Raw genomic sequence first — 13,699 nt, forward strand, 5'->3', positions numbered from 1 at the left:
ATTAGTAAAGCAACTAAATGTATACCCCTAGAGGATGATACTGAAGAAACAAGTACATTGAATTTGCATACATTGATATGAGAAGCTGGATGTATGGATCATCTTGGTTTCCAAAATCCATGTCTCTTTAACAAGGAATAATAAATGAATACACAAATATTGTGACATAGTTTAACGGAACTTAATATTATTGCTCTAATTAGATAATCTTCTACTTGTTTTATAGCCATTTTTAAAATCAGCAGAGACAATGATGATTTAAAAAGAAAACAGTCATCTTTTTCACTGTGATAATGTTCCAAAATATAATTCCTATGTAAAATCAAATTACAAATCTTAATATAGTTAGCAAACACAAGCTATAAACAAGTCAATGCCTCATACGCAACAGCATCTGTTACTAATGGAACACAATGGCTATCACAGATATGTGCAGAAAGTAGGAAACTCAATTAGCGGCACAACACTGAAACACAAACCCTTCTAATGGAATTATACATCAAAGAAAATAGGCACAGATAGAAAGAAGAGGAATGGAATAAAAAAGAGAAAGTAGAGTTAATAAAGAAGAGAAACTCTCTTCTCTCCAGATGTTTCTTTGTGATTTTTTTCATCTTTACAGATATTTGGCTCTCGGTTTGACTCCCAAGCCTTACATAACTCCCCTGTACACTTATCTTTTCAGTTACAGGCAGTCTCAGAAGTTCAAGAAATAAAAAATTGTGGTTTATAAACTCATTAATTGCTGAAGAAGAATTCTACTTATTGTACAGATAGCATCACTATTGATTTCTGTCCCTCATGATTTCAAATTAATACGCAACAGAATTAAAATAATTCCGAGACTGCCTTAAATGCCTCATCATGATGATCAGCACGATGGTCTTTTGTGGTCCACTGGAAAGAAATAACCATTGATATAGTATGTGTTCAAATTGCAGTAAAATTACACAGATATATATCAAAATAGCATTTAACCAGATGCCATTTGTCTCAGTTTAGGAAATGATCAGTCTTCAGTTTACAAAAGCCTTTTATAAAAAACTTACATGCAGACCTCAATTTATTTATTTGCCTTAGTACAGAGCTACCCTTATTTCTACAAGGCCACTTAAGGGGCCTTAGAAGCTCCATGACATAAGAGCACAACAAGTCTCTAATAAATATATGAAAAAATTGAAGCCATGGTACTAGGGGGCTCTCTGCCTTGAAGAAAAACCTGGTTCCATGTAACACTAACCATTCTTTTAGCCCCTCCCAGCTACTTTTACACATCCAACATCCATAAAGTTCTTCCTAATTAATATTTAAACAAATATGAATATAGTAAAAATAATTTAGTATCTACATCACTTTTAAAAATTAATACATTTTACCTCAGAAATAATGTAGAGTTTGCAAATCTATTTGAACTGTTATCACTGAAATTCTGTGGTCAATATTGTAATAACATAAAAACAAATTAACCTGATCCCAATCTGTGTTCCTTTCACGATCTTCAAAATAACCATTCAGATAGCCTCCTTTGGTATGGTTTGCCTTGACTGGAATATCTCTGGTTCCAGTACCTCTGATTGCCATACTATAATGTCTTCTTTTACGACCATGGAATTGTCCATTTACATTGCAGCTCTTTCTGGCTGTAAGCAGGTTTAGGAGCTCTTCTAGTTCTAATAATTAATTAGAAACAGATTTGTTACCATGGGAAAATAGACATTTTAAAAGATAAAACCAAAATTAATTGTTAAAATTTTGTTACTTTTAGCATTAATTCAACTCCTCTTTTTAATACTTTTTTTTTTCCTCATTTTGGTGCTGTAGGCAATTTTCACTTAACATTTCCAGACATTCACCACACATATATACTCATCTTTTCCTTCTCTACAGTATCACTCTCAGATGTTCTGCATATGACTATTTCTGAGGAAAATAGATGTGACTAAAAGGCAATTAATCTTCCATTTAATCATTGATCTCTGTCAAAGTTATGTATGATTTACTGCTAAGTATCTGAATAATTTTTCCAAGTGGAACACCACACTGAAATGTCATGGGCAGCTATTCAGATAGCCCAAAAAGACCAGGAAGACAGATCTTTTGTATGGTGTCCTGAAAGCAGTCTTCAGGATGGTATGCTGCCCTTCACACTTTAGAAGTGGAACACAAAGCAGGGAATTTTCTCTCTTTAGTCAAGCTGCTGATCTGGAAGCATGCCTGTTAACAGCACTGAAGTAGAAAAGAGAGACTCAGGACTCCTAGCTGAAACCTCAATCAATGCAGGGATGTATCCCATGACATAACCTACAATGGGTGTGACTGCTGATGAAATGTTAGGTTCTATGAAGGGGCATGGTCTATCCTATCTTACTTACCACCCTCCTTCACCCTTGCATTTTCAAATGGAAGACACAGTGATAATTTCTTTAAATCAGAGTTTTCTATTGGAAATGAAAGCAGTCCACAAACTAAGTTTACAGGAATTTAAATCAATGAGATTAAGAATGTTTCGATGTGATAATCTTTTACTTTTTTATGTTGTTATTCAGAAAAAGCAAATGGTATAATTGTAATGATGATTAAAAGGCTTGTGATAAGATGCTTGCCTATTTTCTTTGTCCTCAGCAACAGATCTGAGTGGAGCTGAAGACAGATTGATTTTTTATGTGTACTGACCTCTAATTATCTGTGTTTTCCATGCTGCCAGTTCCTTGCCCTTCCCTGTGGTTACTATTTAGAATTTAAATGGACAACTTAATGAGCTCAGGCTTAAGATATACCTACACTGTAACAAACTGGTTAAGCATGTTTTTCTGTTTCTCTGAATGACACCTTAAGTCCACAAAGGATAAAGTATTGCTGTTGCCTTCACTGGGTCCTAGATTTCACCATATATAGCTATTTATTACCTCTGTGGCTCCATCCACTCTTGTGAGTGAATTGTTTTAGAAGATATGTCTTGGCAATTTCAAAGGAAAGAATTTGCTGTAAAACCATTTTATGCAAGTTGAATCTAGGAGTCCAAGTTTAGACCTGAGAATTTTCTTCTTTTTAAAAATTATTTAATTAAGTGATTCAATATACAGCTGTGTAATCTACCAAATTTTTAAGCTCTTTCAACCCATACTTAATGTCACTTTAAAAAAAAAAACTTGCAAAGTGTTGCTATTCACAGTTACTACAATCGAGAAAAAGGAGATGTCTCATAATAACCTTCTAAATCCACAGTAGGCCCCTGAGAGGATGGTTTAGCTTCTTAAACTGCTAACTGTGCAGAATGTTTTACAGAACTTGGGACCAGCTGCTAAGAGTTCAACGCTTGTGTTTTCTACATTTTATTTTTTTTTTAATTTTTGGACCACTCACAACTCTTATATTTCTATTTAAGTAGCATTTCTGATGCATCTATTAACAGAGCTCCTGAAGAAAATGACCTCTGCATATTCTAGACTCACTGGCTGGGTACTAAGACCAGAAGGTGGCCAGGGAAGCACAAACCATAAAGGTGTTTTCAGTTACAGCAGGCAGATATCAGAGAGCATCTGGAAAAAGCAGGGCAGCCTGTGTCTATTCCATCTCTTCTGGGGGTATGTCTACACTGAGTTGTGCATGACCGAGGGGTCCAGTCTGACTACTGTACAAGAATTATTCCACCTACCTCTAAATGAGCCTTGCAATGTGTAAAGATCTGCAACGTAAATGAGGCCCCTGTGAACTCTGGGCTCTCAGCTAGATTGCTGCTCTCAGTGCTGTCTTGGCTAGGTCAGACTGGACTGTGCTGAGCAATTAAGCAATAAATCAATGTGACGGTACACATGTAATAATCTCAGTAACAATTTGGTTTATAACTCACAGAGAATTATCAAAATAAGGACTTTATGTTCCAACCTTGGTTCTAGATTTAGAAGATACTACTTGACAGCTCTAAAATGAAATAGCATTTAAATCTAAAACAAAGTGCAAAAAGTCCTTTAGACATTTAAAGATAGTTTACATGAAATGTGTATTGCAAAAGACATTTGGAGATTAATAAATAGCTTACCTGTCACTTGCAGCTCAGTGGTACTGTTTAGAGAATTGAAAATATATTTTATAAAGAATTCTGGGGAGGGCAAACTTGCTTTCCCCATACATACTCCTTGGAGAGCCAGAGTAATGATTGAAGCAGCCAGGCGTGGAAGAGTGTTTTCATCAGCACCACCTCTGTCCATTATATCAGCATTTTTCTCCAGAGTACTCACATCAACACACTGAAATCAGGAGAAAACAGCATGAAGATAACCCTCGCCAGCTCCATTTAAATAACCAGAGTGACAACAGGAGAAACTGAAGTCAACACTTTCACAGACAGCCAGAGTAGAAAAAATACTAAGATTAGAGCTGTAATTGACAGCAGGACAACGAATGTTAAACAGAGGACGCTTTCAGGAGAAAAGGTGTAGAATAAAAAGTGTGAGGTTTTACTTGGTGTCTGATGGTGAAGAAGTACAGACCTTCACTGAGCTTAATTTTGCCTAGTGTAAAATTTTCATGATTTCTACTGTTCCTGTGTCCTCCTCAATTGCATCTGCATCCACTTCCAGAAAGTGGCAGAAAAGGCAGGAATTTTTGTTAAGGCACAAGAAGTTGACTCAAATAATACAGACTTTAATTCTTTATCTCAAACTTCAAAAATAGTTATTTCAATGTTTTTAGTTTCCTATCTATTAAATTGAATCAATAATTTGTTAAGGGGCAGTTATCTGGGGATAACATGAAATCTATAATTCTGCAGATAAAGGGTGACTACCCTGCTGGGTGAACAAACAAGCAGTACACAGTCAGGTACATCTCTGTGTGTGGGTGTGTGCAGGACTGAAGTGAGGAAGCAGGGTACAGCTCTCTCAGTTACATGGAAACTTATCCCTGTTTTCTTCCATTTCTGCTATTCTTCATTTTCACTGCAAACATTTGGGGTTTGACAGAAACAAGCAAAAAAACCCAAACAAACAAACAAACAAAAAAAGGTGAAAGTTATTTTAGTTCATTTCTCTCTAATCCATTTTAACTAAATTGAAAAGTCAACTAATGAGCCAGTACTGTAATAATTTATTTTACTCATATTCATCTCTCTATATATATGATTTAAACATTTCACAAAGGAGGCTGGCATTCCTTTTCCTGTCCTTCCATTACACTTTTTAATTGTCACACCCCAAAATTTCATCTCTCATTTTGAATAATATATTAGGCGCTATAACTGTGGATATTTTTTGTGAAACCAAAACATATAAAAAAACGCACAAAAAATGCTTTCCCTCTATTACTACCCTGCATCACTGGCCCTTTTCCATAATTAAAGTGTTGTCATTCTAAGCAGCAAATAGTCTATAATGTTTTGAGTACCTTTCATAAAAAACACCCTCTTTTCCCTCATGTCAATGAGCAGTGAAGTCTCAGTTACTGAACAGGCTTGACAACTGATTATACTGCCAGCATAAACAAACAAACCACACAGCGAAGCACTTTATGGATTGTTTTTCTATCTTGACATGCCAAATACCCACTGATGCCTCTTTACAGTTGCCCAGATACCATTTGAGTTCTTGAAAATCGGCACGTTCATCAAGACTCAGTACCAAAAGTATCAGTCAATGAATAATTTATGATGGGAAATTATTACACAAAGAACACAGAAAGAGGAACTGGAGGTCCTCAGCATTCTGCTGCACAGCCAGGATTCCTAGCCTCCTTCTGTTTCTGTAGGAAATTCTACTACAGTATGGGGTAAACAAAAGTCTAATTAAATTAATAAGAAAAGGGTAAAATCAAACTTTATAGTAAACCAAATTTAACTGTATATTATGAACTAAGGGGCTTCTTAAAGGATGTCAACCTGTACTTTAGGAGTTACATAATCTGGCAAAAGCTTATTTTATTGCCCATTACAAGCAAAACAGTTTTTCTTTAGATTGTGATCTTTAGAATATTATTCTATTATTTTATAGACCCTGCTTGAGATAAGGAAAAATAAACAGTGGTAAGAAAACTTGCTGCATGTTTCCTGACTTGAAAAGGATATTTTTAGCTAAATACACTCAATTTTAAATTATTTTTCTTTCTAACTTTTAATTTAAGCTTATCTGTACCACTCTTTCTACAAGGCATATTTGTGCTGGTAGGCAATTAGTCACAAAATTATGTGTCCCAGCTGAAGGAAGCCATTGTATCTTTGGACAGATTTCTTATTCCACCCTGCTTAGGATGGACATGGAAGTCAGGACCTGGCAAAGGATCTCATTGCAGCAAAATGACTCATTGTATCTGCTACACAGCTAAACCAGTTTGGGGGCTTTTCTGCTTTATACTACTTAAATACAATCACTGCTAGTTTATTTGAACTAACAACTAGAAGAGATGAAAAAGTATTTGCTGTCCCTGAAGTCAAGCACAAGATCTTGCATTGACACAGCTATGCTCTTTTACATCTGCCATAGGCAGGACAACTGCATCTATATTACCTATTGGGGATGGTCCCTATTATACACCATCTACCCAAACATGTCTCAGTGGACCCTGTGGAAGTGCTAGGTAGCACATGCCAACAGCAAGTCAGTGAGAAGGTTAGTATTAAAAAAAAGTCCGATGTTCGGCCTGTGCTCTCACACTGTTATTTACCAGTTTTCTGCAGGACCATTATATTGTCACAATGTCTGAACTAGCTTAAAGGCATGATATTACTAATAAATATGAAGGTGTTGCTTGGGGGTTTTTACCTGACTTTCAGAAGTTTTAAAATGTTGCTTTACTGCAGCCAAAATATCTTCAGTTTCATTCCGTGAAAAATAGTAACAGTCTTCATCATGTCTTAAACTAAGCATGCTCTGCAGGTAAAATTTATAATCCTTATTATTCAAGCTGAGTTCTGAAGAACACATGTCTCTATTATGAAGAATGTGGTAGAGAAGAATAAGAGAAATTCTCTCAAATACTTCTTCACTGAGATGGTCTTCTGAATCTCCACCAGCTATTACTAATAAAGCATCTGGTTCAAGGCACTGCGAAAAAATAAAAATAAATGGAAATTCAACTCAGGTAACAGATTGGCAGTCATCTGCAAATGCAATTAGAGAGGAGAACAGGAGAATTCAACTCTTATATTTAAGGAGCTGAACCTAAGCCAAGACAGATTGAGACTGATGAAATGGCAGGAGAAGGGTGCAGTTCCATGGCTGCAAGATCAAACTGTGTTTTTCAAAGACTCTACTGGATCTTAAGAAAAGTCAAATATCCAAGGGATTTAACATGTACTACAAAACAGTTTCTGGGAATTGCCTTTGCATCAAGAAAAACTGATGATTTTTAATATATACACATTAAGAAATCTGTGCTCAGATGGAAAGCTTGTCATTCATAGTGTAGCTGGTTTTGTCCAACTGGCTCCTTTCCAAGCAGGTTATAGGTGTGTCAGCTAATCTCAGCTATTTTGGTAAAGCAGCCAGACTGTACATTTCAGAGAAGACACTACAACACATCCTTATGTGTTGTAGTACCGTGGGAGGATCAAAACAGTATTCTAATAAATTCACAAATCCAGTTAGAACCCAGTTCATCAGACTAAATTGCTTGTGGCTACACGCATGATGTGTGAGTTGGTATAGCTTACCTTTTACGTTGGTTCATTTTCCTACAGAGAAGCTGAGTAGAATCCAACATACAATGTAATGTTCAGAAGCCAATGTTCCTTCAAGGAACTGAGACAGCTTCTACTTTTTAATAGGAAAAATTCTAACAAAAAATTCTCATAAATACTCTATCTAAAAAAAAAAGAGAACTGTGGATGGTAATTGCCAAATTAAAGATTTATACTCATAAATAAACTAGGTAACAGTATGATGCACTGTGCGCCACCAATATTGTCTGTCAAGATCTGTAATACAAACTTGTTTCTAATGCATGTCTGTGAGTTTTAATATTTGAGCTAGGAGGAATATAGCTATTCTATTTTGTGTCCCAAAGGATCTCGAGTTAGTCTACCAGCCTTTTCAAACACTCAATTGTAATACAATAAACATACTGCATGTACTGGAAGATTTTCAAAGACTTCTATGATGTTTCAAAATCCAGTGAGGATAAAATGTAATCAGGGAGGCTGTTGTTTTCTGTTGCAAGGAAGATGACTGGAAAGGAAATTGCTAATTGGAAGGAAGCAGGGTTTTTGTAAAAGATGCAGCAACTCTATAGTATATGGGTAGTGCATAAAGAGTGACCCTTAAGGAGATATTGAGACGATATAAATTGGTTCATCACTGGTTATTTTGCAGTTACTTACATTTTACAGGCATAATCATATGTACAGCCTTGGCTTAGAAATGCTTATTTGCTATAAAAAGAGGCTAGCTTTCAACCTGGGCACTGAACGCTGAATTTCTTTTGTTTAAGAGGCAAGAAGTTGGAAAAACTAATGTTAATACTGCAAGAAATATGTGACTTCTGTGTGCTTAGGAGCTAAAAAAGTGTCTGATGCTATCTAGGAGCTGCCAGCCCCTTCCCAAAGAGTCTTGAGGCCAATACATAGCAACAAATGAAAAAGGGGTTAAAAAATTGTTAAACTTCATTGCTTTCAAATGAGCATTGGAGACATCACTAAAAAAAATAAAATACAAAAATCTGAAAATGAAATATTGCAGTATAACTGGAATCCTGGATTTAGAAGGAAAAGTTGAGTCTGAAATCAATTAGTTATTCCCAAGAAGTATGGGAAAGAAAATGCCAGCCTAAGGTGTGGCACACCGTTTTTGCTTTCTTGGTCTACCACATCTTGTTAAACCATCTTGAATGTTTTCAGCACAGTGCCATGTGGGCTGCATGTGACTGAAGATGCCATCTCTCACTCATGGATTTTCTATAGAGAACTGTCCGTGTGGCACTGACAGTGCAGGATGTGTTATCGACCCACCCAACACTGGGAAGTCCTGAAAACCATGGAAGTCCTCAGACTCTTCCCACTTAGCACTGTCTCCATCTTACAATGACCTGTTATTTTATTACACTTGTTCCTTTCTTTGTCAAGTCAGTTCTGAAAACAGACTCAACTCAATTAGACAACTAAACTCAGTGAAGTTGTACTCTGAACTATCTCCAGTTTCAATTTGGATTTGTAGATTCATTGTTCTGCCTCTGATTTTCCTTGACCTGAACTGCTTACTGAAACCCTCCCCTAAATCTTGAATATTGCAGTGAAATGTCACATAAATCTGTCTGGGTTTTATTTTTATGAACTAAACCCCAGAATAAAAACCAAACCAACATAAAAACAAACAAAAAAAACCACCAAAAAACACCAATCAAACAAAACCAACCAACAAAACAAACACACACAAAAAAGTGGCAAAACTGGTCTTCAGTTTTTACCTGTCTTTCTACAGTGGAAATTCTCTGTGTCCCAAAATCAAGCACATGCTTTTATAGTTACAACCCAGTAAAGTAGAAAATCCTTTGTTGGAAAATAAACACTTGGCAGCTTTTAAAGGAAAATTATTAGTGTTATGCAACTGAAGCACAGCACTTTTAAAGAATGCAAGAATGTCTGTCATGTTTGGAATATCTCTTCATGAGCTCAAACAATTCATAATTCAGAATGAAACAATTATAGCAGGTTTTGCTGCGACAACAAGCCCTTTACATGCTTAGGTTTTGTGTTCAGGAGAGCACCACTCTAATAAATAATTTTAGAACTCACAGATGATCCTGTAAAGATATCCCTCATTAATTGAAGCACTAACCAGATTACAATCCTCTTGCATGCCATAAATCCGCTGTGGGCACTCAGCTCTCTCCAGTAACATTCTGACCAGTTCTCGTGAGTGGTTCATGTGGAGCTCAGTGTTGTCAGCTGAAAGAACGCGTAAAACTTCCATCAGAGAGCCTCGGCTGGGAGCAGAGCTGCCATCCTGCCCATGCTCGTCCCCAGGCTGTCCTTCAGCAATCAGCACGCTGAATATGAAAGCAGAACATACCACCCCAAGAGCTGGATACTTGGTCAGAAAACACATCTCCTCTTCCTGCAGTGCGTGATCTGCACTGACTGTTGGATTGTTGTTTGCACTTCACAGCTTAAACTTGAAACCTGAGGAATCTGAATGGTAAAGGGGAAAAAAACCCCAACCCTTTAATTAGTGTGAATGCAATATGTTTGAAAGGATTTATTAATTGGTTGGCTAAGCTGATTTGCAGTGACAAGCTGTTTTTGAACAACAGGGAGCCTGTAAGTGCTTTACAGCCCAGAACAGCAGGAAACTAAGACAACCATGGCCCTAAAACTTCTGTAGAATTACCAACAAGAGGTTGACTCAAAGTGCCCTTCCCTCCTCATATAAGCAACATGTATGGTTTTCCTTTCAGTGTTATGTTATTTCATTTGATAATAATCCTCTTCAGTAAGAACAGGAAAACACCACAGCTTTCATTTTCACTCCAATATGAGAAAGGTTTTAGCAGCAAAAATAAGTATAAATAAAGACCACTAGTCTAATTACGATATGAATGTGCAGTAATTATGTTACAGGGCAATTATATGGAGCAGGTTTTATTTGCAAAGCACTTAACCAATATTACCAAACTGCAGTTATACAACACAAAAGAAGAATGAAAAGGAGGTACTGTAAAATTAGTCATATTCAATGATCAGATGAAAGAGTTGCAAAACAGAATACGTAACTTCATTCATAGAACTCTGAATAACCCAGATAAACACACCAGAAGCAACAAATTTCCCTTGTTAACTCAATGCAAAAGACATTTTGTACTGTAAATCTGCCTTGTCACTATCCTTCCTAACATACTACCACCTGTTTAACAGTAATCTATCTCAATATCCAAATGCAAGAAACCTAAAGGAGTTGAACTTACGTTTCCCACAAAGAAGTTTGCATTTTATTGATGGGCAAATGCTAGCAGTGACGTATATTTTCAGATTAATAATGCACATGTTAAAACAGCCACACATAAGTTCAGTTTCTATTTACTGCAATATGATACAGGCATCTTACTTTAAAGGAAATTCTACTAACAAAGTATTTAAAATTAGGAACTGCGGAATTCAAATTGGCATTCACTCAGATAAAATTTAGTATGCTTTTATATGTTAGGAAATCTTTTTGGATTGTTAGCAGTTAGGAATATGTATTGTTGCAAGGATGTACTTATTTCTAAATGTTATTTTCTTACCTTCTGAAGGGAAAAAGAATGCTTGTGTATCTAGCTTTGTGGCCTTCTGAATCCTAAGAAGTATTTAGCTGCTGGAAGTCCAATGTTTTTAAAATTCCTTGATGGTGCTCTGGAAGCTGGAGAGGATTAGTTTATTGCTGCCTTGCAAAGTTTTCAGTTGCTATGGAGAGAGCTGCTCTTAAGGTAACAATGGAGGTGGATAGGAATTAGTACATGTTCTTCTTGGCAAGTTCTAAATATCATGTTATTGAGTGTATTTCACATATTTTAGTAGTTAGTTTATGTAAACAGTCTCTATTTTAAAAGTGCAAATTGTATGAAATCTGCTGAAGAATGTATTTCATTACAATGGATAACACATGCAAGCACTCTTAAGTTTTCTCTGTATTACTACACCATCTGAGCAATTTTACAAAAAAACGGAATTTCTTTTTTTCATCAACGTATTATTTCTTTTTGCAAATATGAGAACAGATTTAAAACAGAAATCTTTTCAAGCACCTCTAAAGAAAAATGGCACTTTTCTTTGGGAAACACTGCCCATAGAGTACAAGCTTTTTCATCCGCATTTATTATGCGCCACATTTGCCCCAGTTGAAAAAGCTGGGCTAGCTCAGACTGCAGTGAAAAAAATTTCTTCCACTCAGATTTTTCAGAAGAATGCTGTTATAAAGCTCACATTCGTGTCACCATGCCATTCAGTATTATTGCACTGCAAGTTAGTGAAAACTGTCATGACTGACAGGTTTCCACAGTGACAGGTACATCAGTCCTATCATTCTCCCACCTTCTGAATCTTCAGTGTGGCAATGAATAATTAGCACCTCAGCTGGCTCAACAAATCCCATGAAGCAGTAAGGTTGTAGTAATAGAAACGTCATAATTCTCTGTAAAGCAAGATTGAAAAAAAACCACCAACCTGAGTTCTAAAATGCTGGGAATGTTTCCTACAAGGTGGGGAGCTCAAAGGGAACAGCCTTGTTTTAGTAAAAGCTGAGAGATGGCAACTGATACTGACTATTAAAAAAAAACCAACAAAAAACTGACAACAGTTTAAGGGAAGTGTAAAATGTAAACAAACATTCTCCAAAATATAAAGTACAACTACATGGAAGTATGTACAAACTCTTGTGTGATCAAGGCTGAGCATTTTAAAAATCAGTCCTGCTATTAGACACTCAAGTATAAAAACATCTCTCAGATTTTAATCAAATTTTATTTTCTTTTTCTTCTTAAATTACAAATATATTTATTGAACTAATATTGCCAAATATGCAACTTTATATAAACAAGAATTGCATAAATTTTAATCTCAAAAAAATTATTTTTATATGAATGACTGAAAAGCAGCAACACGTGATAATATGCACCTCCTCCATCTTTTATATAATTTTCTCTGTGGAACAAAGATAACTATGTCCAGATTTGTTCCACTAATAAAAATAATTCCTCAGATAATGAGGGAATAGCTTCAAGCATTTAATTCCAGGAATTGCTCAATCTCCAAACAGAAAATAGGTTTATCCATATATAATATGGTGTTTCATAAATAACTACAAATTGAAAGTAAGAATTAATTTTATCCTATGAAAGTGTACAAACCAAGGGTGAATTGATTGAATTTATTGAGAGAAGCTAACATTTAAAAACATTTCATGATGTATAAGTAGTGGAAGCTGCTGAGAGATTTACATAATACTGGTTACATCTTATATTACTATTTATATTACAGAGTGATGGTAAAAAAAAAGGAAACATTCGGTATATTAAAAAGCAGCAGATAATACTTGGCACAGGGTAGTATCACTGATTTCAAAGGATAATTCACTTCCCTTTGTAAGACTAAGTGTTGCAAACCTTCGACTTGTAAATTAGTTTGTCAGTGGTGACAAAATCACTGACTGTGACTCAAGCCTCAGCCTCTGCCTTTACCCCTGACACTGGGGGGCTACCTGTGCTTTCAGTCATGTCACTGTCATCAAATAATTTTTCTGTCTACACAGCACTTGGATTATTACTTTTGAAGCAACTGGCAGCATCAGCTGCTAAGTCCTTTTTTCAAACTCTTCTATAGTACCTAGCCATCCTGATGCTGTGCAAACTGATAAAGTGGACAGTGATCGTACCTGAGCTGTGTACTTAGATTCCTACAAGTCTGCTGAGACACACAGACTGAAGGCACTACTGGTACAGTTGAAAGTCTTAACACCTCTTGAAGCATCTATCATTATTATTGTTCTTTCCTATGTTATAAGTCTCTGTCATTTTGGCCCAAATTTGATTACATGTCTTCTGGTGATTTTCAATAAAGGGGGAAAAATTCCATGCACAATGTTCATAAGTCAGTGACTGTTTACTGTAGAATTATAAAATGTATGGAAGAAAGAGCCCTCAGAGGAACTGGAAAACTTGGAGTAACTCTGGTTGAAGGAGCTTACCATTCTAACATTATGAGATTGTATACAGCAAAACCAGAAGCACGATGAAATTCCTG

General features: G+C 36.0%; 1 protein-coding gene across 6 annotated transcripts in view; it reads right to left on the reverse strand.

Annotated features, from left to right (window-relative positions):
• The window catches only part of SLC39A12 (solute carrier family 39 member 12), a 35,487-nt gene extending 24,101 nt beyond the window's left edge, over positions 1-11,386 (reverse strand). For 2 of the 6 annotated variants that reach the window (XM_051611866.1, XM_051611871.1), the window contains exons 1-5: positions 11,206-11,386; positions 9,762-10,114; positions 6,753-7,034; positions 4,040-4,247; positions 1,468-1,670 (exon numbers count right to left, since the gene is read on the reverse strand). In XM_051611866.1, the coding sequence (XP_051467826.1) occupies positions 1,468-1,670; positions 4,040-4,247; positions 6,753-7,034; positions 9,762-10,031 (963 nt within the window). In that variant the 5' untranslated portion in view covers positions 10,032-10,114; positions 11,206-11,386. The other 4 variants (XM_051611868.1, XM_051611867.1, XM_051611870.1 and 1 more) reach the window with 3 other exon arrangements.
• Positions 11,387-13,699: the final 2,313 nt, after the last annotated feature.

This window comes from Apus apus, chromosome 2 (genome assembly GCF_020740795.1).
Source record: "Apus apus isolate bApuApu2 chromosome 2, bApuApu2.pri.cur, whole genome shotgun sequence".
Lineage (NCBI taxonomy): Eukaryota > Metazoa > Chordata > Aves > Apodiformes > Apodidae > Apus > Apus apus.